Source organism: Spermophilus citellus, assembly GCF_964194105.1.
Source record: "Spermophilus citellus genome assembly, chromosome: 2".
NCBI classification, from domain to species: domain Eukaryota; kingdom Metazoa; phylum Chordata; class Mammalia; order Rodentia; family Sciuridae; genus Spermophilus; species Spermophilus citellus.
In genome coordinates, this window is record NC_138183.1 from 64,392,724 (window position 1) to 64,415,666 (window position 22,943).

Genomic DNA, 22,943 nt, shown 5'->3' on the forward strand with positions numbered 1-22,943 from the left:
GGGGTTTTGGTCAGTGGTAGATTGCTTGCCTAGCATGTGCGAGGCCCTGGGTTTGATCCTTAGCACCACATAAAAATAAATAAATAAAATAAAGATATTGTATCCAACTAAAAAACAAATATATATAAATCTTTGTAGGAAGTCCTGGGCAGACCCAAGGACTTTGAAAACTAAACTGTCTGGCCTGTAAAAGTGGGCAAGAAAATGCACTCTGAACTGTGTGTCAGTTTCTTCACTGCCATAACCAAAAGACCTGACAAGAACAATTTTAGAGGAGGAAAAGTTAATTTGGTACTCATAGTTTCAGAGATCTCAATCCACAGATGTCCGACTCCATCACTCTAGGCCTGAGGGGAGGCAGAACATCATGGCAGAAGAGTATGGGACAAAGTAGCTCAGGACACGGTACCAGGAAGCTCTAGAGTTCTTCACCAGGTATATAACCTCAAAGGTATGCCCCCAATGACGTACCTTTTCGTCACACCCTACTTACCATCCAGTTAATCCTTATGAGGGGATAAACGCAGTGATTAGGTTAAGACTCTCATAACCCAATCATTTCACCTCTAAACTTTCTTGCATTGTCTCTCACATAAGCTTCTGAGGCAAAAAGAAAATGAACTTGGAAAAATCAATTTTGGAAAGAGTAATTGCAAAGGAAAATATCTAGGTACAAGTTATTATTTTCTTCTAGAATTTTAAAAGTTATGTTTGATACCAGAAGTATAATCCATAAAATCCCAAATTGATAAATTAGAGACTGTATTACAATTAAAACCTTTTCCTATGTGAAATAGCCTGGTAAGATGATAAGAACATAATAGGACAGGAAAAATTAGCTGCAAATCAAATATCTAATAAAAAACTAGTATTCAGCTAGAGAAACAACTCTAAACAGTAAGAAAAAATCTGATCAGAAAGTAGGCCAAAGGCTTCAATAGATACTTCATGGATACATAAATGGCAACTAAGTACATGAAAATATAATTAAACATTAGCTATTTGGGAAATACAAAATAAAGTCATATAATAAGATACCAGTACACATCTATTAGAATAGCTAAAATAAAAATAGAGGGGCTGGGGTTATGGCTCAGTGGTAGTGTTTGCCTAGCACATGTGTGAGACACTAAGTTCAATCCTCAGCATCACATAAAAATCTACAACTAAAAAAAAGTGCTGGTAAGAACGCACAATAGGATCTCATATTGCTGACAGGAATGTAAAATGGTACAGCCCTTCTGGGAAACAGTTTGGCAGTTTCTTATAAAGTTATACATATACCTATCATACAACACTGTGAAAACTTATGTAAATACAAGAATCTGTATATGAATATTCAATAGCCTTGTTTATAATAGACAAAACCTAGAAACAAAACCTAAGTCCTTAAATGGATGGACGGATGAAAAACCTAGAACACTACCTAACAATAAACAGAAATGAAACAGGGCTGGGGTCGTAGCTCAGTGGCAGAGCGCTTGCCTAGCACTTGCGACACCCTGAATTCAATCCTTAACACCATATAAAAATAAATAAGATAAAAAGGTATTGTGTCTGGATTGGGGTTGTGGCTCAGCAGTAGAGTGCTCGCCTAGCACGTGCAAGGCTCTGGGTTCAATCATCAGCACCACATAAAAGTAAATAAATAAAGGTATTATGTCTAATTACAATTATAAAATATATTTTAAAAAGGTGTCCATCTACAACTAAGAAAAAAATGAAACTTATTTGATGCATGTAATAACTTAGATGGATGTCAAGGCTGTCGTGCTGTGAGAAAAAGCCTACCTCAAAAAGGTACATATTGTGTGATTCCATTTATTATCATTCTCGAAATGACAAAATTATAGCAATGGTGAACAAACTAGTGGCTGTCATGAGTTAAGGTTAGGGTATGGCTCTAAAGGGGTAGTAAAAGGGGAACTGTTTGATGATGGAACATTGAGTGGTTACAGGAATCTATTTGTAATAAAGTTTCATGGAACTACACATACATTCAAAATGAATTCATGCAAAAACCTTAGTTAATATTGTGCCTTTGCCAATTTCCTAGTTTGGACAACTTACTATGATTATATAAGATGCTATTATTGGGGGAAGCTGGGTAAAAAGTACATGGGAACTCTATTATTTTTGTGACCCTAGTCATTAATCTAAAACATGAGGTTTTTAAAGTTTTAAAATGTGAATTGAGGGAACAATATGGTTGAAGTGTTTTAGAAAGAAATTGTTTTGGGAGGACATACATACTGTTCACAACCCCAGCCCCATGAGATTTCTTAAGTAGATACCAACCAGAAAGTACCTTGTTCACAATCTTCCAGGGAGGTAGAATAAAGGGTTGTTGTGTATGAAATAAGGGGCACCTCAAAAATTTCATCTAGGAATCTGGCAGAGATTTAGTTAGAAGCTGCTTGGAGACAAAGGATTTCCAGGTAACATATCCACTAGATTGCTGGACTTTCTGCCAGTTATCATTTCTCATTATAATGGACTAGAATTTTTAAGAATATATTTTCAAGAAGAAATTTAATTTCTTTAATTGAATTTTAAAAACCTTGGCTATGGTAGGGAAAGAATATTTCAGAAATAAGTGAATTAAAATCTCAACTAAGTCTAGCAATAGAGCCAATCTTATCGTATCTGGGATGTTTTAAAGAGGAAAAGTGAATGTTGTTCATAACCATTTGGAGTAAAAAGTGCAAATTGGATTTGTCCTGGGCAAACTGGTATTTAAGGTCACCGTATTTGTATTACTTATCTTTGGCTGCTTAACAAATTATCCTAAAACTTAGTGAATTAAAACAATACAAACAAAAGAAGAAGGAGGAAAAAAAAAACCGGCATTCATTATCTGTTTCTGAGTCAGGAATCCTAGGTACCTGTGGCTGAAGGTCTTTCACAAGGTTGCAATAAAGTGCTGAAGTCTCAACTTGTGTGGTTTTTGGTAGGCTGAAGGGCCTTGCTGAAGGTGGAGGAGACATAAGTTTCTTGCCACACGTCCCTCTCCATACAGCAGCTCATAACATGGCCGCTGGCTTCCTCCAAATCAAGAGAGACTGGGCATCCAAACTGGAATCCAGTGGTAACCTTGGAAGTGACATCCCGTTATTTCTGCTGCATTCTAATAATTTTAAAAGAATCTAAGTCAAGAGGAGTATATTAGAGCAGACATGACAACCAAGAAGTGAGAATCATTGAGGCCACCTTAGAGAGTGCCTTCCACATTTTCAACTGCTCATAGTCAATTGACTTAGATATTCCAAAACTTAGTTTAAAAACAATGAAAATCATAGGTAGAAAATTAAGACAAATTAATGTATAATTCTAAATTTATAGATGAGTAAGGAATTTTTCTGTAAGAATAAACCTAGATCATGCTGTGCAAATAACTAAAAAATTTCATGGGTTTGAAATTTTTTTTACTTCTCATGTTGCACGTCCACCACAAGTTGGATTGGGGTTTTATCATTCTCATTCTGTGATCCAAGCTAACTGAAGTCTAACCTGCAGAGCTACTGGTCTCCATGGAAGAGAAACTCTGGAGGGCAATTAAATGCTCTGATTAAAATGATACATGGCATTTTTGCTCACAAGTTACTGGCTGTGTTAGCTTTCTATCCCTATGACAAAATACCTGAGATAAACAACTTACAAGGAGAGAAAGTTTAGCTCAAAGTTTAAGAGGTTTTAGTTTATGTCATTTGGCTTATTGCAATGCAGTATATCCTAGCAGGAGCATGTACTGAAGAAAACTGCTCATCTCATGGTGACTGGGAAACCTAGAGAGGAGAAGCTGGTGTTACAATATCTTCCTCAAAGGGATGCCCCCAAGGATCTAACTTTCTTCCACTAAGCTCCATGTCATAATGGTTCCACTACCTTTTAACAGTGCCATGGGCTGGGGACAAGCACATGGACCACTGTGGGACATTTAAGATCCAAACTACAATATTCCAACTTTGGCTCCCAAAGGTGCATTTCACAATGCACAATGCATTCAGTCCATCTAGAAGAGTTGCCAAAGTCTTAACAGCTCAAAAATAGCACTGCTCAACAAATGTTTTCTTTGACATGAAGATGCTGACTCATAATGGCAATGGGGGGAGGGAGGAGAAGGGAGGAACCATGGGGTTAGGAAAGATGGTGGAATGAGATGAACATCATTACCCTAAATACATGTATGAAGACACGAATGATGTGAAAATACTTTGTGTACAGCCAGAGACTTGAAAAATTGTGCTCTGTATGTGTAATATGAATTGCATTCTGCCATCATATGTAACAAATGAGAATAAAGAATTTAATTTAAGGGGCTGGGGATGTGGCTCAAGCGGTAGTGCGCTCGCCTGGCATGCGTGCGGCCCGGGTTCGATCCTCAGCACCACATACCAACAAAGATGTTGTGTCTGCCGAGAACTAAAAAATAAATATTAAAAATTCTCTCTCTCTCCTCTCTCACTCTCTCTTTAAAAAAAAATTTAATTTAAAAAATAGCACTGCTCAAAAGTCATAGTCCAAAGTCTCTTCTGAAACTCAGGGCAAACTCTTAGCTGTAAGCCCCTCTTAAAACAAAACAACAATGCTACAATGATGGGACAGGCACAGCGTAAACATTCCCATTCTAAAAGGGAGGGACAGACACACAGAAGGGAAGGATCATATCAAAGTGAGATAGAAACCGGTGGTGGTGGTGGGCGGGGGACATTAGCTCCTAAGTCTCCATGTCTGGCACCCAGGAAACACTGTGGCAGAATGTGGGTTCCCAAGGTTGGGCAGTCCTGCCCCTATGGCCTTGCTGGCTGCCACCCACATAGGGCCACTCTCTTGATTTACAGCTTCCCTTGACATCTCTAACTTCCTGGAGTCTCCCCTGCAGCTTTAGATTCACCCACAGCTTCATGTGTCACTATGTCAGATGCTGATTTCAAGAACTGACCCTACCACACACTATATAGGCTTTAAATGAAATTTTGAGACGTTGGTGAAAGTTATGACCCCATTAAGTCTTGCATTCTACATGCCCACAAAACCAGTATTACAAAGATGACACCAAGCTCTGTGCTGTACCTAGGCTGCTTAAATCAAGACCTCTGAGAAATAAAATGAATCATTGGGCAAACAATTTCCTAGGCAGTCCTGCAGAAGTAGCAGTGAGTTTATACTTTCATTTAAATAGTGAGAACTGCTGAGATGGCTTCAAAGTATGTTTCCTATTGTCCTGGTGCAAAGTAGTTGCAATCTTAATGATGTTAACCTCTTGAGCAACTTCACATCCTTGGAAGCACCTTTGAGCATACTCCTTTTATAGTTATCTGAAAGTTTTCCAAAGTTTTGTGCTGTTTCCCTTGCTCCTGATACTTATAACATGTTTGGCTAAAAACCATCCAGTAATACCCATATCACTGCCTGCATAGTTTGCTGACTTGCAATTTCCTCCACTGGATAAACTAGTCTATCACCTTTCAACTCTGCTCCACAAAGTCTCAGTATACAAATACAATCGTATCCAAATTGTTTGCCAGTGTAAAAAGGATGGCCTTTAGTGCAATTTCCAATTGAGTCTATTTCCATTATGAAACTTCATGAGCATTACCTTTACTGTCTCAATTTCTATCAGCATTCTGTTTTTTTTTAGTCCTTATTATAATCACCTATTAAGCTCCTTTTACTGCATTCTAGGCTTCCTCTAGCTCACTTCTCCAAACTTTTCCATACTCTTCCACAAACTAATGCCAAAAGCTTCTAAACTATATCATTAGGAATAGTCACAGTAATAATCCCATTCTTGGTGCCAATTTTCCATGTTAGATTTCTGTTACTGTGACAAAATATCTGAGACCATCAAGTGACTAACAATGAAAAAGGTTTATTTTGGATCATAATTTCAGAGCTTTCAGTTCATAGCCACTTGGCCCTGTTGCTTTGGGCCTGAGTAGCACAGTACATCATGGTAGGAGTGTGCGGCAGAAGAGGGCTATTCCTCTCATAGTGGGCAGAAAGGAAAAAGGCGTCCCAATATCCCCTTCAACAGCATGCTTCTAGTGACCTCAACTTCCTTCTCTTAGAACCACTTTCCAAAGGTTCCACCACCTCCTATGGACTGGGGCCAAGACTTCAACATATAGACCTTTGAGTGGATTCAAGATCCACACTAGGAGGCATGCAGAGCAGATGTGGAGTGAGGCAAAAAATCTAATGTAGAAATTTGTGATGAAGAGTGTGACTCATCCAAATCAATCAACCAGCAAACTCAAGAGGAGAGTCCTACAAAAGTTCACATTGCTGAAGATGTCCCAATTGTTTCAAAATATATATGATTTCTGAGGATGATGACATACTGACAGAAGACAATTCCCCCGAGAATCTCCAAGAACAAACTGATAAAAAAATCACTAAACTTTGTAAAATTCTTGACAAGAGACAAGCTCTGAATGTGACTGCCCAGCAGAAATGGCCTTTACTGAGATCTTATAGCAGTGGCCTCTATAAAGGTGAACTTTGTGAATTCAACAGTAAACATTTTTTTTTCTGATTTATAAAAGCATATGAGCTGCAGCACAAACATACTGATTCAAATGTGTGCAGAGTATACAAGGAAAGCTTCTGTACGAACATGCCTCTGATTAAACATGCAAAACTACATGAAGAAGATCCCGACATTTGTAAACTGTAATTATAGGACAGTAATTTTTGAGAACCTCAGCACATTGCAGAAGCCCACTTTAGTGTTCACTTCTATTGGTGTGAGCGAACTCTACATTTGCATTACAGTTGTAATGAACAGTATTTGTGTCAACATAAAACAAATGATCCAGAAGACCTGCTTAGCCATATGGTAAATAAGCATGCATGCAAATTAATAAAACCAAGTAAGTATATCAACAACAGCCTCTTAAGCAAAATTACCTTTGACAAATGTAAAAACTTGTCACAAATGTGGTTTTCAGAGTAACTTCATACAAACTTTAAGGGGCATGTTACTATTGAACATACTAAAATATTTTTTTTTAAAAAAAGATCCAAACTATAATATTTGCCAGCCAGTCACATGGCCCTACCCAAACACAAGAAGACTATGAAGTATAATCCTATCATGTATGCTTCAGATCCAGAAATATTTGAACAACATTTCAAAAATACTTGAACAGATAACTACCACAATCTACTCCTGTCACCAATATTTAATTCACTCATCTCTTGCTCTCTCTACATTCTCTCTAGAATGATTAAAAATTACAAGAAATGATAAAACCAAGAATGAGGCAACCAGAATTCTCAAACACTGCTGGCATGAATATACAATGGCATAAATCACTTTGAACATATGTCTTTATTTTTCTGAGTAAATAACTATTAGTGAAATGGATGAGTTGTATGGTAAGTGCATATTTAATTTTTAGAGAAACTGTCGAACTATTTTCCAAGGACTTACATACGATGGTTCATAGCAGCTTTATTCATAATAGCAAACTCCTGGAAACAACCCAAATATCAATCAGTAGATGAACAGATAAACTGTGGCATATCCATACGCAACAAATTACTTGGCAATACATTCAAGTTTTGGCAGTATCCATTCTGTTTTGTCTGTTGCATTTATTTATACAATCATGTTTAGTTCAGAGAATCTTATTCTCAAATTACTCTTCACATAGCTTGTTTTTACTCTATCAATACAACTTCATACTTTAGGATATAGTTGTAAAACTTTTTTTTTTTTCTTCTTTTCCCCATTGGTGCTGGGGATTGAACCCAGAATCTCACACATGCAAGACAAGTGTTCTTACCACTGAGCTACATCTCCAGCCCTATTCTTTCATTCAGTTTTTCAATGGCAGTCATCTGTCTGCTTGGTCCTTCTGAGTAGTTTTCAATTTCTTATATCCAGTGACTGATATTTAAGTTTTTTTGGTTAATCTCCCCACCCCCACTCTCCCAATATAGGATCATATTAAACCAGGTTACTAGATATCAGGTCCATTCAGGCATTCTTAAAGTCCAGTTGTGGGGATCAAGAATTCAGTGGGCAAGCAAGAGTAACTCTTTCAATATATGTTAGGGGTAAATGGACCATTAAGCTTAATTCTGGGGAAAGGTTTGATCCTTAATGAGAAAATAGCAGGCAATGAGCAAGGCAGAACAGAACTCTACCCAGTTCTTGTAAAGCAAGCTATATAGTGAAATCCAGAGCCATAAGTAAAGAGGTAAGGCCCTTTCTTTTAGCTAAACGGTCGCGTGTGTGGGAGTGTGTGTGTATGTGTATGTGTGTGTGTACGCGTGTATGTCTGATAAACTAAGTGTATTAATTCCAGATTATTTTTAAAGCTCATCTTTCAAACTTAAGCCTTACAGACCCTCAGATATTATATCTCCTGAAGGACAACCATACAACCTATAAAGTTTACCCCCTCCCCAAAGTCAAATCCAAATCAGATCATGATTTAATTCTACTACCAATTCACAGAAAATAAACATTTAAGCTACACCAAAAGGCTACCTCACCTAAATTTATTTGTTCAGAAGCATTTCAGAACCAACTCAATTTTAACATGCAAAGTATAAATGGTAAATAAAGAGAGAAAAAAGATTTAAGAGGATAAATATTAAGGGGACATATACAGATTTAAAAATACGTAAGTGACAGCAATCGCAATGTGAGGTCTTTATTTGGATCCCTAATTCAGACAAACCAACTAAAAATAAAATACCCAACACTCGGGACAAAGGAAATTGGAACATTTACTAGATACTGGATGATGTAAAGAAATTAGTTTATTTTTTAAAAACGTGTGACAATATGGAGCTGAGGATGTGGCTCAAGCAGTAGCGGGCTTGCTTGGCATGCGCGGGGTGCTGGGTTCGATCCTCAGCACCACATACAAATAAAATAAAGATGTTGTGTCCACCGAAAACTAAAAAATAAATATAAAAAAAATGTGTGACAAAAGTATTGTGGTTTTTCTTCTTAAAAGTCCCTAAGCACAAACTACAGTATTTATGTAAAAAGAAAAAATTAAAAAGCTCTCTCACACACACACATCTTACCTTTGGGCCATTCTTGGTACTTAGGAATGTGTTAAGCTATAAGCAGCCTTTTCTCCTATTCTGTCATGTTATAATAGCACAATTAAGAAAACGTATAACTATGAGATTTAGTTATTTTGCTAAAAAAGCATCAGCCTAAACTAGTTTAAATAGCTGAAACTTGGGGATATTTCCCACCCTTCATTTAATAGGAATGCAGCACTGATAACACAACTTAATGAATAACTTTTAATCTAAGAAGACTCTAATTAAACTTGATTCTTCACAAATTTGGGGATAACTTACCAATGTTGGAATCATTGTCATCTCCTAATCACTATGCTATAAGTGTTTCTCAGAACCCAATTTTGAATTTAATTGAATGCAGGAAAGCAATGAAACTCGTATGTTATATATTCAAGGGTGAGAGCCTATGTAGTGGAAGGTAAAGATCACCAGACTGCCTAAGCTTACAGCACAGTTCTGCCACTTATTTGGTAAATTATAACCTTTGGCAAGTTATTTAATTTCACCATGCTACTGAGTTTCATCCAAAAATGGGTGTAATAATACCTGCCTCTTAGAGTTGTTTTGTAGGGTCAAACAAATACACATAAAAATGTACAAGTAACTAGCAGAGATTAAATATTCAATAAATGTTGGTTACCTATCTATCTATAACTATGTCTATTTATAGACATATGTATCTATGACTCTAGGGGTGAGAAAACTTACTCGATTGTATCTAAAATTTTCTCTGATGAAAATACAACAGTACAACGAGTAGTACAATGTTTTAAAATATTCATGTCTGAAATAAGCACTCATTATATTAGAGGTGAACAAAAGACAGGAGTTACAAATCAAAGAATAGTCACTGTGTTCTTATTTTGAAAAATTTCCCATTTTTAGTAAGAATAAAAAAAAATCGGTGAGGATGAAATTTGTCCTTAGTGCTTAAGACTTCATTCTAGTTCTCATTATCAAATTCAGGGTTTTTTAAAAAAAGAAGTTTGTCTCAATAAAGACATCTAACAAAAATCTCTGGAAATAACTGATCCTTAAAAACCCTAATATAAGCCAGAAAAATGTAGAAAAGTAAAGCAAAATGAACGTTTTCTGATCATAAAATATTTATTAAGGTATACTTTAAAGGAATATAGTGAATATAAAATTTAGGATCACAATATGAAGCGATTTCAAACCTCTCAAAAGTTAGCGCAGCCCTCAATACTCTGCAGATGTAAAAACACTGGTGAGACTCACTAAAAGCAGTTTGACTAGTACAGAAGTGGCTTTTTATGAACATTTACAACTAGAACATCAGAATACCTCTTTTAATTGCAAAACCACACCACATTACACTTAATGCAGCAACAATGCATTCATATTGTTCTCATTAGTCATTAGTAGTCAACTTGCATAAAACACCAGGAAAAAAAGCACAATGGAGCTCACAAAATGGGCTAAAAAATGAACTTTCTTTGCAAAACACACACTTGTAATGGAGGAAAAGACATTTTAAAAAAAGTAGTATGCATAATACAGAAGCTGCATTCATTCCAAGAATCTCAAGTGTCATCTCCTTTTCTGTAAAATCAAATTACAATAACCAGGCACAACTAATATTTGGGAGGCAGTGTGTAGCTAAAATCTCATTTAACTAATTATTCAATGATTTTTAAAATCCCCATAAATCTTTTCTGTCCTGAGGTAGTTGCAAAATAAATCATAACTTGGATATCAACTAGAGCTGAAGCTTTGACTTTTTAACTCATTAAACTAGTTGTTACTGACAGGAACTACCTTTTTGATATTTAAAAGACAGTTGAGAAATGGGCCTCTTACTACACACAAGATGATGGCTATGTAGGAAAGAGGAATAGCTGCTTCAGAACGTGAGAGAAATGGTCCACCACTGCTTCCACCCTCCCCAACCATTTTAGATTCTTTATTGTCCAAGAAGCTACCAGGAATAACACAGAAGTAGGCAGATCATCGTCCTTTGCTGTATCCAGGGAAGAAAAGGTCAAGTAGAGTCTGAAGAATCTCATTGGGAATCATGATGTAATTCTGGCCAAGATCATGCCGACAAGCAGGGCAGGAGAAAACTTGGGCTTTAAAAGAACGCTGTAAGCAATCCTAAGGTAAAAACAAAAAAGAACCACAGACATACACACACAATTCCATCAGAGGGTCAAGTATGAACTCACCATCTTAGGCTTTTAAACAGAAATCTGAAGTTTCAGCTATCAAGGCCTGAATCTGCACTATAGTCATGACTTTAGTTCCACCTGACACATATTGTGAGACTTTAGGTAAATGATTTAACTATTCTGTGTTTCAATTTCTTTATTCAGTAAAATAATGGTGTTAGAGAGTATGTATGGTTCCATCAGTCTACTATTTTATGTTGGATTTTAGTCTTGTTTTTTCTGAGAGAGCCCTAAAGAAGGAAATTTTTTTTTTTTTTGGAATTCTCTTGCTTAAAACTAAATTACATATTTCATCAAGTTGCTTTACATATAAAGGATCTTCCAAAAATATATTTAGCCGTACTAAAAATAGAGAATTAACACAAGGTCAGGCACAATAACATTTGAAGGAGGTTTGTTTCCATTTTATAAAGGAAACTAAAATTTTGAAATTAGGTCAGGGTACAAAACCATCAATCAGTAAACAAGATTCCAACTTTGGCTTGACTAAAACTCAAATTTTCCTTTTATACCACACTGATAACACAATACTCAATTCATTTGAACATTCTACAGAAACAGGATGCTTTTTAGATTTTAGTATTATGTATGTGAAACTATTTTAGATTTTTAAAAATTAAGTGAATGAAATAATTTTAGTTTGCACTATAATATATAAAACATATATAAGCTATTACATAGAAAGGAGCAATGATACTTAGTTTCTTTTCCATTTCAATCCCTCTTCAATAATTCCAAAAATAGTAGAATACCTCAAATAATATATTAGTATTGTATTATTAAAATATATTTGTTATTATTTATATTATTATTATATTAGAATTATTTTATTTCAAATAATATGTTAATATATTAAAATTATTATTACCTTAAATTACTACAAAGATGTAATTAAATGCTTCTTAACTGGTAATGTCCCTTAACATTCTTAACAGGTAACGTTCCTATTCTCCTTCATGAAAAAATGCTTCTTCATGTGCTAAAGCAGGTATACAGTTTAGTGTTCTTTCAGCCCTATCAAGGTAAAGTGAGAGGGGAATTCTACTTACTTTACAGACATTGTGGAAGCACTCAGTTGTCACAGGCTGGTAAACTAGCTCCTGGCAGCAAACACACATAAAAGATTGTTCCAATTTTTTCAGAAAATTCTACATGGTACCCAAGGGGAAGAAAAAAAGGTTATCAGTTCATAATATACTGAAGGAATTCTAAATTATCAGGAGGAAAAAATGTTTCCACATTTAATATACTTTCTATTAAGAAAACCAAGTTCTAATTTTTTTCTTTTTGGTACTGTGGATTGAACCCAGGAGTGTTTCACCACTGAGCCACATCCCAAGCCCCTATATTTTATTTAGAGACAAGGTCTCGCTGAGTTGCCTAGGGCCTTGCTAAGTTGCTGAGGCCACCTTTGAACTCACAATCCTCGTGTCTCAGCCTCTAAAGAAGCTGTAATTACGGGCATGTGCCACGCAAGGTGCCTAGCTCCAAGCAGTAATTTTAATTAAGACAAGCAAACATATGAAAGAAACTGAAGAAACCCCCCAAGTCCCACTAAATCTCATATTCCAAGGATAACTATTTTTCACCTGAAAACCAAAAGCAAAAACAAAACAGGAGCTGGGGTTGTAGCTCAGTGGTAGAGCACTTGCCTATCATGCAGAAGGCTCTAGGTTCAATGCTCAGCACTGCAAACAACAACAAAAGAAACAACCAAAAAATTATGGGTAGCTTGTCTCAAAGTTATTACATATTGATCTTTTTATCCATCAGCATTCTAGTATATGAAAGGCATTATCTAGTCAATTTTTTTGTTGTTATAAAACTTCATTTTTTTGAAGATTAAAAAAAAACACTAGGTAATAATAATTAGTAGTATCTATGCAACAAAGTGTCAACATGTTTATTTTTCTAAAATTTTCTGTAATATTTTGCCTCAATTCCCAAATCTCATTTTTTCCTATTGCTAATATTTACCTGAAGTGAGATAAGATTATAAAAACTAGAGCCATCTAAAGCAAACACGATCAAATGGATACCCTATATCTTCAGAAGCTATTACTGGTTCCATTTTACCCTGGTTATTTTATTTTTAACTAGGAGAAAAAAAGGCATTTTTTGAATAGATATAAGGATGATCTTCCAGTCAATTACTTTTGGTAGTAAGGGACTATTTTTTATGTTTTTCTTTTTCATAAATAGAAAAAGTAGAATTTACAAGAATTTAAAAAAGTATCACATTTCAAAAGATGCCTTGATATTGATATGTTAACATGGATTATGAAAGTGAATAATAAATGCATTAAAGGAATATGGTACTTAGGGAGAGGTGTTAAAAACACCCAAACTTGGTTATACCAGGCACCCTCCTCTCTTTGACAAGCTACTTTGTTAATGACTGATATTTTCCTGGTACCTCTTCCTCCATAGTGTCTAAAATATGGGTATATAATATAGATATTTTGAGGTTTCATAACATGCTAGATACTCATCTACATAGTGATAATAAAAAGCTTCTTCTCTAATGGAACTTACTTTCCTGTTAAAGAGCAGACAAAAAAAAAAGTTTCTGTTCTAATGAAACTTACATTCCTATAGAAGAACAGACAAAAAATAAATTAATTTCAGATAGTGGATACTGAGAAAACAAAGCAAGTTAAAGCAAAAAATTCAAGAGAAGCTGTTTTAGAAAAGGGTAGCTGGAGAAGGCTCCTCCGAGGGTGTAACATTTGCATGAAGAAGTATATAAATGAATGAGATACATGAAAATAGCAAAGGAGAGAATTCTGGTCAGAGACAGTATGTATGTAAAGTCCTATAGACACAAGTCCAGTATATTTAAGTAGCATAGACAGAACTTCAGTCAGCAGTATATACACAAGAGAGTAGCAAGAGGAAATTACTGAGTAGTTGCAGCTGTCAATCATAGAGGGAATATAAATATATACACATATACTTATATAAAAGTCATCATTGGCTTACAACTTGTTTTCCTGACTTATTAAATATGCTTTTGGTTTATCTGAAGAGAATGGATATGAAACATGTCCAGGGTAACATTACATAAATGTTCAGAGTAATCACTAGCAGCAAGGTCATATTAATCTGACCTAAGTAGGTCAGATCTTGTCATATGCAGGACAATACCCACAGGGAAGAGAATTTCACATGTCCTCAGGTGACTTTTGCTCCAATCTGTATCTGCTACTTTGTCCCCTACATACCCCCATATTGGAGACTCACCTGAATTATCACTAACCAGATGTATCCTCCCCAATAAGAGAATAATTAGACACTGATTAACAACTGATTACTGTATCCTAAGTGAAAATGCATCTAACAGTCATAGTATGCCTGAGTCTCTGAGCTAGAAAGCAAGCTTCTTTTTTACTTCTCAGAGAGTAAAATCACTTTCCTGTGTCTTCCAATCATGACTCATTTTATCAAGGGTAACCCAACATATCACATTTACAAGCAAAGAGAATGATGATTCCAATGTAAATCTAAAGAGTTTTTGATAAGTTTCACTAAACTTCACTTTCTAGCAATATAAAAAGATATTAGGAAGATTTTTTCTTTTTTATATTTTTAAAAATTTTAAAATTTGTTCTAATTAGTTATAAGGAAGATTCTTGATATAATAATGTCAACTATCTCCCTAACAAAATGCAACACAAAAACCCTTATAGTTTCCTTCAACTCTAGACAAAAAGTACAGAGATAACTCCACTTCAGACATGAGAATTTCTAGCTAATGCAATGAGAAAAATAAAGGGAATGCTAGAAGGAAGAAATTACTAAAAGATGATAAGATGGAGTTTTAATTAGAGTTTACCCACAATATCTGCACATCACAATACTTTGAAAAGGGGAAAAAATACCTAACTGTATCATAAATGACAAGAGGTCAATATCTAATAGCTGATCACATTTATAAGCAAAATTAATAACACAATAAAAGCAAATAGGAAAGAACTGATTATTTATATTTGAAGTCTCCAACTTTGGGATTTTTTTTAAGCTTCATTTATAGAACACAGCTGAATATGCAATCTAAACATTAACCTTATAATTCTTTTTATTTTAAAATTTTATGAATACCAAACAGAGGGGAAAAAATTAAAAACATAAAATATTTAAATAATACTGGTTCATTTTATCCCTAAGTTGAACACATGGGTTTTGCAAATTATGTACCAAATTGCTTAAGAGTTATGCTACTGGATAACTGAACTATAACAAAAACTTTCCTGGTGAGTTTTAGATTCAGTTGACTGTTTCACAACTGAAAATTATTCCCAGGAATAGTAGTACCTCAATGTAAATTATTATTTTCACACATACAGCAATAAAAATCCAAACTCTAAGAGGTTTAAAATAAATCTAAAAGCATTTAAACTTATTGCCTGTGATATTTCTGAAAAGTGGTGACACTGAATGATAAAACTGAATAGAAGTCAATTTTGACTGACTTGAGAAAATCATACTTCATAAGGAAATTACTTTTCATTAGTTGTTAATAGTAGAACATTCTTGTTTTAAAAAAACTGTACATACTGGTCCTTCCACAAGAGATGCAAGCACTTCATCCCACAGCTTTTGGTTTTGACAGTCTTCTCTAATTAAGTGCTGCTGTTGAGGGGTGAGTTGAAAAGCCTCGACAGCTTCTGCTGAATCTGATGCTTTGAACACTTTGGAGGCACTTGGACACTCATCTATATTTATTAAAAAAAAATGTCAGCAGACATTCACAGTTCTGTTTAAAACTATTAAATAGATCCAGTTAACAAACGAGTTAATGAGTACCAGCAATATTTAAAAGGAAGATATCCACATAAAGCAGCATCTGACTTTTTAGCATTTAGGATACCATAATTGCTTCTGTTATGGCTCTGACACTATTAAAATGTACGAAAAGATCCATCTCCCCCAAAACAACAAAAGCCCTTTTCTTTTAATTTCTTATGATTCTCTCAAGATTTCCAATATTAAAATGTATGTTAATAGGATATATACTCTGCAATCATTACTCACCATCTGAGGCCGGTCTTTTTGTAGCTTTGTTGGCCTGCTTCTTTGACTGCCCTTTAGTCTTCTTCCCTTCTTTATCTGAAGGGTAACCTGCTGGATACTGATGGTGGTGGAGGGTGAAAAGGACAACAAAGACTTAAGCCTCACAGAGAAGGGAGACTCTAGATCCCAGTAAGAAATTTTAAGGGAGGTGGTCTATACTTCCACAAATTTTAAGAATTTACACAAAGGAGATACACAATTAAAAGAGAAAACTTCAAAGGATAGAAGAGTAGTAAAATCCCCAATCCAGTATAAAACTATGTAGCTTTTACTGCTAAAACATTCCATTTTATAATATAATGATCTTACTTTCAAATCTAAGAAACAAAAAATCTTAAGTTATGTCTATGTAGTTTGAGAAGTTTAAGAAGAATCTAGATAAGGTAAAGTGAAGAGCAACCATAGAACACAACAGACAGTAATCAAATAGATGGTATTATAGCAAACTGTGGAGTCAATCTAAAATAGAAAATTAAGGGACAAATTTCTCATCTTCCAAAATTAGGAACGGAGGTAGATAAAGCTTTTATAAAATGTAAAACAACTCAATTATTCAATTTTCTACCACATAACAGACTTTTTAAAAAAATGCTTTTATTAGTACATTATAGTTACACATAATAGTTAGGTTCATTTTGACATAATCATACATGCATGTAATTTAATTTACTCCATTTCAGTCCCTGGTGGGCCATTTCACTTTCCCTTCCCCTATTCCCCTTTCTCTACTGGTCTTCCTTTCACTAATTCTTAATTTTATTTTTAAAAATATTTTTAAATTGTATATGGGCATAATATCTTTATTTATTTATTTTTATGTGGTGCTGAGGATCCAACCCAGTGGATCACATGCTAGGCAAGCACTCTGCCACTGAACCGCAACCCCAGCCCTGTTTTTTTATTTTTAATTGGTGCTTTATACACAAAGCCACCTAAAAGAGTTTAAGGGATAAATTCTATCTATTACCCTTATGCTTTATTGATGACCTTTTTCATGGGTTAGAGTGTTCTGAGGTGGGGCAGGTGGGACAGACTTTTGTGAGAATGCTCTTGTTTAAAGATCCATGCATTTATGGCCTAATCAATGATGTTACTCACTTACTATAGTAAATGGGCTTACATGCTTCTGCTCACAGTCTCAAATTGAACCTATCTAGAACAATGCTCTGAACACTGGGATCTAAAAAATCTTTTTTTTTTTTTTTTTTTGTACCAGGGATTGAACCTAGGGGCACTCATCCACTGAGCCACATCCCCAGCCCTTTTTTATTTAGAGACAAGGTTTCACTAAGTTGCTGAGGATGGCTTTTGAGCTTGCAATTCTCCTGCCTCGGCCTCTTACACTGAGGGGATTATAGGCATGGGCACCACACTCTGGCTTGAAAAAATCTTTTGAAAATGGATTTGTATATTTAGTTATAAAAGTGATTATTTTGGTGATTATTTAAGCAATTGGTGGATCTCATTTAAACACTCTCCTATGTATTTAAAAAGAACAAAAACAAAAACAGACTTGCACTAGAAGACACACACTCACCTGCATGGGTGGTCAGACACTTGCCCATAGTTCAGCCCCTACACATGCAGTGTGGGCAGAGCCAGGGGAAATGACAAAGCTGGTAGTCTCTACAGGAAGCACAACAATGGGGAATGATGGGGATAAACTCAAACCATGCTCTGATTTCAGTGTTAGGGATAAAGTCTAGGGTATACAGGCAGTGAAAGGGGAATGCATTCATACCATCCAGTATGCACACAAAACCAACAAAGTCTTTTATGGGTTAGCAGCTGAACATGGGCAAAGGGGAAAAAAAGGCAAAGCACTAAAAATGATGGCAGGGCAGGAAGCAGCTTTGTGGGGGAAGAGAGAAAAGGGGTGAGGAAAAGTGAGAAGGGTAAAAAGCAGAACACTCTTAAAAGCCACCTCCCCACCCTTCCCCTGCCAGAGATATACCCCCTATGCCCTCTAAAATAAATATCTGGACTCAAGACTTCCTAAACTAAAATTTCATGAATCGCTCTTTTTTTTTTTTTTTTATACTTCAAATTGTCTCCAAATCCAATTGGAAATATTTCATTTTGCATTGACAAGTCCAGTATTTCCCAAGCACAACCCTTGGTTCTAGGGTAGTTTGACAATTAGGATGATACCTTCTTACTCCTTTTGCATCTGTATAATTGCATGATCTTATTCCTCACCCCTTATATTCCACCGATCAATTGCTATATGAGTTATATCCACTGTTAGGCAGATAGATAGTATAGAGGTATACATTTTTATGAACACAAGTTTCCTAGACAAATGTAATCTAACCTGTAAACGCAGACACAATCTCCTTGATCGTTCTATTCCTTCTGAGGTCCAAGGAGCAGGTTCAACATCATCTCTTCTTAAAAGATAACGCCAAACCAAGAATCCATGGCTGGACGAAATCTCTGGCCAGTATTTCACCACCTACATCATAATATTTCAGTACAAGATTGAGATTAAGTTTAGGCTTATTTATAATTATATCAGTGGTTTAAGTAAACTTTCCAGAATTAAGTGCAACTTCATAAGATACTTGCTTTGCTGTAAGAATAGTAAATAATCAAGAATATTCACTAAAATATTGTTTTGATCTTGTCTTCTATTAAGATAGTTCTAATGTAAGAAAACATTGCTATAAATTTAATATAGTAACAAAATTATGCTCATTCAGTGAATTTTGCATATTAAGTAGATAATAATGGTGGCAATTGATGCCTCTAATTTTAAACAAAGAATACAATCTTATTTTAATATTATAATGTATTCTGCTTTGAAAATCTATTAATCATTAAAATTAAAAGCGTTCTGAAAAGATATGGGAATCAAGATTTATAATGGCCAAATTATTTAAAAGTTTATCATAGAAAATACATACTTATTTAAAAGATATTAACCCAAAATAACTGCACTTAGAAACTTCAAATAAGCTTTTTAATTTTTTTTGAAGTATCAGAGTTAAGAGTTTACTTTATGTATCTGTTAAATTTCCAGAAAAAGTAGAAATACCAACACTATCCCCACTTTTTTCCTCAGCCCATCCATTGTAATTCCCTGTGGCAACCCTGTCTTGAAAGCCCAGGAAGAATGACTAATAAGATGTCATGCCAGATAGAGCACCTTATAAATGCCATCATATCTGTTGCCTTCTTCAGGAGCATATTTGCTGATCTTCCTCCCTTTAAAACTGCGTATCACTCTGACTGGCTTACCAGCTCTCCAATTCCGAGACTCTGCTCCAATTTTATCATCCAATGGAGCATCACAGTTTAGGGCCAATGCCCTAAAAAATAAAACAAAGTCTTTATACCAAGTAATCTTTCTTCATATATATAATCGAGTCATTAGCTCCATTAAAAGGTGAATTATGCCTTACCTGATGGTTAAGATTCTATGATTCTTTCCATATTATTCCAGATAATAGGATTTAGCTTTCCCCCACCAGCAGAGAAGACAAATCACTTTTCTGATGTCACCCCCAAGCCAGGGGATTGGTTCTCAGATAGCCTGTAGGGTTCTTCTGAAAGTAACAACATCTGTGCCACGTATAATAGAAAACAACTAAAAATACATGGAATTTTCTTTAAATAACGTTTGTTGAAGGAAGGGAGAATGTTGGAAAACTAAAGCAAGTGATTGTTTTAATCTTTTTTGATAAGGGAGTATGGCAAATTGCTGGAATAATTAGAAAGAAATCCAGGAAAATTAATTTGCCAACAAAGTAAGGTACTTTCCACTTTCCAGACAAGAGAGTCCTGAAAGTTTAAGGGATATTAAGAACAAATATAATATGAGAATATTATTCAAAGGTCTTCACAGAAAGATAAATTTAAATAAGACTGAAGAATCAAAACACTTGTGCTATATCATGATATTAAGAATTTCTGACTATTTGAGATGACTACCAGTTACTAATGACACATAGACAGGGAGGAACACTGAGTTGGAATGAGCATCTGACTTAACCAAACTTTTTAGTGTGTGTACTCAGGTAGTAATTAAAAAAAAAAATCAATGAGGTAATCAGATGTTAGAAGACTTTTCTTGGGAGAACCCAGTCCTACCAAAAATAGCACAATTTGTTTAAAACCAGTATTCTCCTCTGAGATACCTACTTCCTAACTTAAGTGACAAGAAAACACTGAGAACACATAAGGCTTAGGAAAAAAAAATATTCCCAATCTGATCAAATCGGATATTATACAAAATACTTTTTCAGGGCAAGGTTCTTTTATGTAGTCTCAAAAAGTTAAGACTATGACTAACCTGTTGAAAAGGAACCTCTTGATCACAGTTATATATTTAAAGTAAACAAGCTTAAAGTATTTTGTTTTTAAAAACAACTTTTATAGCTGTGGACAGATAGCTTCAAGTACTTTGTTTTTAAAAACAACTTTTATAGCGGTAGTCAAAATAAAGCTTATCAAATTATCTTTTTATCAAAAAGGGAGGTAGATACTTTAAAACTTTGGTAGGTAGCCAGGTGTGGTGGCACACACCTGTAATCCCAGCAGCTTGGGAGGCTAAGACAGGAGGATCACGAGTTCAAAGCCAGCTTCAGCAAAAAGCAAGGTGCTAAGCAACTCAGTGAGATGCTGTCTCTAAATAAAATAAAAAACAACTTTGGGAGGTAGAAGAAAATATAGCCATTAACTCTAGGGCTAGTATTTATATCTTACTTATGGAATACCTATCAAGATATACATACTTGGGTTGGTTGCAGTGGCCCATGCCTGTAATCCCAGCAGCTTGGGAGACTGAGGCAGGAGGATTACAAGTTCAAAGCCAGATTCAGCAATTTAGTAAGGCCCTAAGCAACTTAGTGAGACTCTGTTTCAAAATAATGAAAACAGCAGGGGATGTGGCTCAGTGGATAAGTGCCCTTAGGTTCAATGCTTGATTGAAAAAAATTAAAAAAGCATATTTCATTTTCTTAAAGAGGTAGGGTAATTACCACCTCATTTCAATGAGTGACATACTTTAAAGCTCAAGGAGTCTTCACTCATAATTACTGCCACCATTGACTGGAACTGCCAACTCAGTTCTGGTTTCAGGTAAGTGCAAAAGTCATTCAATAATGTAAGAAGTGTCTAAAGGATGAAACTAGGCAAAACAGCAACAAAGCTCTTCCATTACTCTATCTGTAGCTCAACCAATCATTTGCTTCTAACTTCCCTGATAAACGATAGCCAGGTTGCCTTGCTACCTCTTTAGTTCCTTGAAGTGAAAGAGTTTGGAAGAACTAGGGGTAAACTTTTCAGAAGCAAAAAACATGTTAAATTTCCTCTCAGCAGAGAAGCTGGTAAAGGAATTGTACCATATAGTATTTGGGAAAGAGCAACCTATGGGTCAAACCTAAAGGCCTCTCATCCCAGTTTTCGTGTTCCTAAGACATAGGTCTCTTTGCCCTAAAGGACTTTTTAGTCAGAAGGTGTAAAGTTTAATGTTTAAAGTAGCCAAGTGGATGTTAAAGTCTATATGGCAAGTCAACCCTAAATTTTCTTCAGTTAATATTTCATTTTCATAACTTCCCTTTTAATAGCAAACATTTTAATGGGTCAATTATTTTCTTTTTTTAAAAAAATTTATTTTTCAGTTTTCGGCAGACACAACATCTTTGTTTGTATGTGGTGCTGAGGATCGAACCTGGGCCTCAAGCATGCCAGGCAAGTGCGCTACCGCTTGAGCCACATCCCCAACCCTGGGTCAATTATTTTCTAAAGAGATTTTCACAGTGTTTAGATTTGTATGTATAAACGCTTGAAAGGGATCTACATTACAAGTGTGGGTACTGATCAAAGAAGTTTCATACAAGTAAAATAGTCTCATTATTAACGAGACAATATAATTTTCAGATCTGAGAACTTTAAAAAGACGTTTTGAACATCCAAGATATATTTTCATTGATAAAAATAGGTCAAAGTACTTTTAACTTTTTAAAAGATTATTCCTCCTGAAGAACTGGCTTCTTGGTGGAAAAGGTATATAGGTAGGGTTTGGACTCCTGTCTCAGGAATACTTTTTTTTTTTTTTCCACTAGCAAATCTGACCCGTCTTCTCTGCTGGTTCAGTAAAATAATCCTACTGTCAGAAATAATATACAAGACACAAAAACAGAGATTCTGTGTAACTCAGTATGCAGTAAAGTCTTGAAATCATACTGGTATATTCTCTACTTCATATGGTAATTAGAAATTAAGGGTATGCTTTTAAAACCAAGAGATTTAGATTCAGTGAAAATATTCTTACTAGATAATACACAAAATTTTAACTATATAAAACAATCACAAATACTTGGAGGGACATGTTATACTGTGATCTTTGTTATCTTTTGGTTTGGGTTACTTATCTGTTATTAACATTGATATTAGCATGCATTTATAAAAAAAATTGTGAAATTAAATTTTATGTTCCTGTGGGAGCCAGAATGTCATTCATATTTCTACAGAATAAAGGTAAGCACAAGGTGGCTCTTTTTTTTTTTAAGAATTTTTTTTTAATATTTATTTTTTAGTTTTCGGCGGGCACGACATCTTTGTTTTTGTATGTGGTGCCGAGGATCGAACCCAGGCTGCACACATGCCAGGCTAGCACGC

General features: G+C 35.1%; 1 protein-coding gene across 2 annotated transcripts in view; it reads right to left on the reverse strand.

The window, feature by feature from the left end:
• Positions 1-7,318: 7,318 nt before the first annotated feature.
• UHRF2 (ubiquitin like with PHD and ring finger domains 2) overlaps positions 7,319-22,943 on the reverse strand; it is an 82,341-nt gene continuing 66,716 nt past the window's right edge. Inside the window, exons 12-17 of one of the 2 annotated variants that reach the window (XM_081267014.1) lie at positions 19,468-19,630; positions 18,634-18,774; positions 16,281-16,377; positions 15,804-15,961; positions 12,296-12,394; positions 7,319-11,172 (exon numbers count right to left, since the gene is read on the reverse strand). In XM_081267014.1, the coding sequence (XP_081123140.1) occupies positions 11,026-11,172; positions 12,296-12,394; positions 15,804-15,961; positions 16,281-16,377; positions 18,634-18,774; positions 19,468-19,630 (805 nt within the window). In that variant the 3' untranslated portion in view covers positions 7,319-11,025. The remainder of the gene's footprint in view (positions 11,173-12,295; positions 12,395-15,803; positions 15,962-16,280; positions 16,378-18,633; positions 18,775-19,467; positions 19,631-22,943) is intronic. The other variant, XM_081267013.1, reaches the window with a different exon arrangement.